Source organism: Myotis davidii, unplaced genomic scaffold (assembly GCF_000327345.1).
Source record: "Myotis davidii unplaced genomic scaffold, ASM32734v1 scaffold513, whole genome shotgun sequence".
In the NCBI taxonomy this organism is placed as follows: Eukaryota; Metazoa; Chordata; class Mammalia; order Chiroptera; family Vespertilionidae; genus Myotis; species Myotis davidii.
The window spans coordinates 1,669,584-1,674,913 of NW_006284436.1; the positions used below are offsets into that span (position 1 = coordinate 1,669,584).

The 5,330-nt window shown below is 55.6% G+C and overlaps 1 protein-coding gene across 1 annotated transcript in view; it reads left to right on the forward strand.

The window, feature by feature from the left end:
- DLG5 (discs large homolog 5) overlaps window positions 1-5,330 on the forward strand; it is a 62,374-nt gene that overhangs the window by 22,892 nt on the left and 34,152 nt on the right. Inside the window, exons 5-6 of the mRNA XM_006754822.2 lie at window positions 846-1,105; window positions 2,283-2,595. Coding sequence (XP_006754885.1) covers window positions 846-1,105; window positions 2,283-2,595 — 573 coding nt within the window. The remainder of the gene's footprint in view (window positions 1-845; window positions 1,106-2,282; window positions 2,596-5,330) is intronic.

The window sequence follows — 5,330 nt, forward strand, 5'->3', positions numbered from 1 at the left end:
GTGTTTGTGTGAACTAATATAAATTCAAAGTAAACATCATTACATAAAAGGGTACGGTCTTTTTTTTTTTAATTTTATTCATTTCAAATGGGCCGGATCCGGCCCCCGGGCCGTAGTCTGCCCACAGCTGGTCTAGGAGGACTCAGCATATAATCCTACTCACAGCTAATGTTTATTTCAGTGGAAGGACACAACACAAACTCAGCAAAGACAGAGGTGCGTGGGGCGAAGTCCAGAGGAAACCAGTGCAGGTCCCAGGACATGCTCAGGGCCCCGGCCGAGTCGGGACAGCGCGTGTGGAGTGGTGTTAGGGAAGCCCCGAGCCGCTCCCAGCCCAGGGTTTTTCCTGGGGGCTGGCCCCGGAGGCACCGCTGCCTCGCCTGTGCTGAGACTTCAGACTCCCAGAGAAAGCAGGTGCTCAGCCTAAGCCACACTGTTCACCTGCTCCAGGCATGGGGAGTCCCCCTTGTCACTTGGGGGAAGTTCTGTATCAGTGTAGGGAGCTCTGCCACCCAGGTTCCCTGCACCAGCCACGGGTGGACCTGCCAGCAGCCTCTCTAAGGAGAGAAGTTAGGCCTCCGGGTAGCTCCCTTCAGCACACCATTTACCAAATGCGTAGGAACGAATGAGTCACCCAGTGTGACTGCAGGGCTGTGGAGTCACCTGAGACGCCTGGGGCCTCCTCCCTGGTCAGCAGTTCTACCCCCAGCACCGGGAGGTGAGAGTGCTCAGTACCGGAGTGAAGGCTCTGCAAAGTCCCGCATTGCAGTCTGAAATCTTCCTCCTATCAGCCTGCCCTTCCTCCTGCCCCCAGCCCCGTGATGAGTGTGCCTCTCTGGCCCCAGGTGTTGAAGCACAACGGGTCGTCGGAAATCCTCAGCAAGCTGTACGACACGGCCATGGACAAGCTGGAGGTGGTCAAGAAGGACTACGACGCCCTGCGGAAGAGGTACAGCGAGAAGGTTGCCGTCCACAACTCGGACCTGAGCCGCCTGGAGCAGCTGGAGGAGGAGAACCAGCGCCTGCTGAAGCAGACGGACATGCTGACCCAGCAGAGGGACACGGCCATCCAGCTGCAGCACCAGTGCGCCCTCTCCCTGCGGAGGTAGGAGCGAGGCCCCGAGTGCGGAGAATGGAGGTAGGAGGAGGCCCGGGGGGTGGAGAACGGCACCTTCTGTGCTCGGGGGCACTGTCCTCTGGGGCGTGTGGTTATCTGTGCGGCTCCCAGAGGCTTCCCGAGAGTGAAAGCAGCACAGCCATTGTGCTTTTTCAAGCAAAAAGTGCTCATTTCCGGGAAACGTTTTCTTGACACTCAGTGTGTTCTGGGAGAAGTTCTTCCTCTCTTGAACAACTTTGGGGTGTTCTGACCGCCCCGTTTCCTAGGGCTCCCACAAGCCTCTCCCTTCTGTCAGTCACTTACCTACCAAATTGCAAAGCTAGTTTTCCTAGGCATCATTTCTTCCAGGATGTCTTTCTTTTTTTATTAAGGTCTCTAATCCATAGGGAAGTGAGCCCTGCTCTCAGTATCTGTGAAGTACATTTCTGCAGAGTCCCAGTTCCCGGAGCGCTCACCGCTCTCTTAGGAAAAGTGTTCTCTGGATAGGAAAAGGTTTTGGAATTGCCAGGTTGCACACAGGCTCAGGTGTCTGCAACGCGGGACTGCTCAGAGCGTTCACGCGGGTACTGAGCACTGGACAGAATGCAGTGTTTCCCGAACATAAATCATCCAAGAACATACTTTTTTTCTTCTTCTTCTTTTTAATGGAGCGCCATGCAGGATGGGTGTTCTAAGGAACACACTTTTGGAAATGCTACTCTGGATCTGCAGGCTCTTAACTTGCAGGGTTGCCTGCGTGGAAGGTACCTCCTGGCTTGGAAGGGCTGAGCTGTGCTCTCACACTAGCCTGGTGCCTTTGGGCCAGCCACTACATCTCTTTACTTTCTGTATTTGTAAAGTGAGGTGGATTAAATGACTGATGAGGCCACCTATCTCTCATATGCTGTGATTCCAGCATTAAAAAAACAGTCATGGAGCTGGACCATGGCAGACATCTGCTGCTGTTTCTAGTAGAGCTGGGGCATGAAGTCCTCAGTTCAACTGTTGATATTTGTAAAGGCTGAGAAAAATTCCCGGTCCCGGGCACTGGTCTCCGTGACTTCCCTCCTGGGGGTGCGGAGAGTGACCTCACTTGAAACTTCATGCTTGACTGTCCGGCACAGCAGAGCTGACCGGGCAGGTCTCCACCCCCTGCCCCCCATGTCCTGGCTGCCTTCCTCCCCAGGTTCGAGGCGATCCACCATGAGCTGAACAAGGCCACGGCCCAGAACAAGGACCTGCAGTGGGAGATGGAGCTGCTGCAGTCGGAGCTGACGGAGCTGAGGACCACGCAGGCGAAGACCGCCAAGGAGTCGGAGAAGTACAAGGAGGAGCGGGACGCTGTGTACAGCGAGTACAAGCTCATTATGAGCGAGCGCGACCAGGTCATCTCCGAGCTGGACAAGCTGCAGACCGAAGTGGAGCTGGCCGAGTCCAAGCTCAAAAGCAGCACGTCGGAGAAGAAGGCGGCCAGCGAGGAGATGGCGGCCCTGCGGCAGGTAGGGGGCTGGGCACTGGCCCCCCAGACTCTGGCAGAGCGGCGAGGGAGGGAGGGCTGCCGCGCACATGGTGTCCAGCGAGCCGCCTGCTCCCCGGTCGGAGTGCAGAGCCTCTCCGTTGAGGCCTGCGTGCTGGCTGGGTCGTGGGCGCTGCTGGAGACGGCTGCGCTCGCTGTGCTCGGTGCCTGCTCTGGTCTGTGCCACAGGGATGCAAGGGGAGGTCCAGCCGTGGTCTCGGCCTCTACAGCTCACAGTGTAGGAAGAAAGGCGACACACCCAGACACGCGTGTGCTCCATGCAGACACTCTCACACTCGGACGCTTGGCTAAGCCACTGTTGGTCAGTCTTGTGCTGAAAGTCAGCAGATATCCCAAAGACTTGCTCATTCAGGAGAAAGTTCCCAAGGCCAACTTCCCAAAGCCATAGGCACCTCTGGCTGGTGAGTCAGAAGAGTACCCTCAGGCGCTTCCTCCCAGTATCTGAGGGGTCGCTTTTTAGGGGCAGCCGGCGCCTGCTGGGAAGATGGTCTGCGAGGCTGTGCCAGAGGCCCTTCTACAGTCTTGCTTCCTGGGGGACAGGCCTCTGGGTCGGGGGCCTGGGGCTCACTAGCATTAGAGTCAGGCCACTTAGCCCGGCTCCTGAGGGGTGGGTCAGTGTGGACCCTTCTCCTCCTTCCTCCTGGCCCCTCGGCCTCATCGCTGACACCCCTCACCCCAAATGCAGATGCGTCCTTCCGGCTCCCTGATTTGAGGTTCCCTTCCCACCCTGTCGGTCAGTGTGTGGCTGTAAAGACTTTTCCCCATTGAAATGCCTCTCTGTCCTACTCTCCTGTGTAGGTTGTTAAAGGTTGGGCGCATTGGCAGGGGATGGCGGGCATTGGGTTGTGGGAGCTGGAGCCCCTGGACCAGCACGAGGCTGGGCTGATGCCTGAGGTGTGGCCAGGGCCCTGTGAGGCCCTCTGTGGACAGTAACATCTCCTGATGCCCAGGTAGTGCAGGGGGCCATGGATGCCAGGGGCACAGGCCCTCTGCTTGGAGTGGGCCTTCTCAGTCATGTGACCTCATATATTTCGGGGCCTCAGTTTCCTCCTCTGCAAAATGAACATGATAATGGATAGCATCTACCTCACGTGGCTGTGGCAATCACATGATTTAATATTGAAAACAGACTTAGATTAGTGCCCGCACAAAGTAGGAATGATTTGAATCTTTGTTATTAAGATGATTGTTAGCTACTCGGTCAGGAACCCTGTGAAAGTGCTCTGTAGGCAAAAATGGGCCAACTAATGGCAATTTCATATCCAGGGAGTGAGACTTTTCCAGACCATCAAGGTGAAAGCCGTTGTGAAAAGGAGAGTTTACTTTGATGAATTTTTTAAAAGACCATGATGCAGGAATTTCTAATAAGCAAACAGAATGTATTAGAACATGGTAATTGTCCTAGAAAAAGTATCAACTCATGGTTTTCACACTCCGGCCTCTGAGAACTTAATGGTTGGGGAAATGTTGTTATCAAATAAGCAAAAAAAAAAAATGATGAAGAGGAAATCTTTGAAAATGACTGAACCAGTCGGTCCCTACACTAGAAAGTCAAGGCCGATGTATCAGGCACAGAAGAGATGAGCCCGGGGGAGGACACGGCCCACGTGGAGGGGATTTTGAACGTAGGAGGTTAACCATGCCCTTTGTAGGAATGTGGAAAGCACCGCAAAGTATGAAGAACCGCCGACTTCCGAGTGCTCACATCTGGTGGCAGCCCGGCCCCCACTGCCGCACTCAGGCGTGCCCTCCAGCCTGGAGCCCGGCTCCGGCTCCGGCTTCGCAGGGGGCATTGGCTGGGTGTCAAGGCTGCCTGTCAGCTGAGACAGGAATCTTTTCTAGGCACCGATCCAGCCAGCGGGCAGGAGAGCCCCCGCCCCCACTGCCACCGGGGCAGGCTCCAGAGCTGAAACGCTCAGTCCTTGTCTGCTTTGTGTGGCTGCTCCAGGACCGCGTCCCCACTCCCCCGCGTGGGCCATTTTGGCTCTAAGGTGTGGGTGGGAGGCTCTTAATCTCCGAGGGGCCTGATGGGACCACCCTGTGTGGGCTCTGCCCTCAGGCCTTTCTCCAGGCCTTAGGTCTAGGGGGGTGAGTGTCCTGGGAAAGCCAGCCCATCCCCTCCTTAGTCTGTTGCCCCAAGGCCACCCCGGGGGCCAGAGGAGATCACGGTGGTGCTTTTGCAGAGGGAGACCTGCGTGGTGTGGAGGAAGAAGCCCAGGGACAAGAATCTTGGAGACCTGGGGTGTGGGCTCAGCTTCCCCGGGTGGACCTCGGGGAGCAGTCACTTCCTGGACCCTGAGGGTCCTCCTTGGTGTAATCAGGGGCTCAGACAAGGGACCTCAGCTTCAGTTCTGTTGTCCTTTTATATATATATATAATTGATTTCTTACAGAGAGGAAGAGAGAGGGATAGTTAGAAACATCGATGAGAGAGAAACATCGATCAGCTGCCTCTTGCACACCTCCTACTGGGGATGTGCCTGCAACCAAGGTACATGTCCTTGGCTGGAATCGAACCTGGGACCCTTCAGTCCTCAGGCTGATGCTCTATCCACTGAGCTAAACCGGTTAGGGCAGTTCTGTTGTCCTTTTAAAGATACCTTATTCCTCCTCTCCCCTCTCAATAAAACCGTGTTGTGCTTTCCGGTGTTTCTCAGAAGGAAACAGTGTTTTGGAGGTGTTTGAGATGGGTGGGATG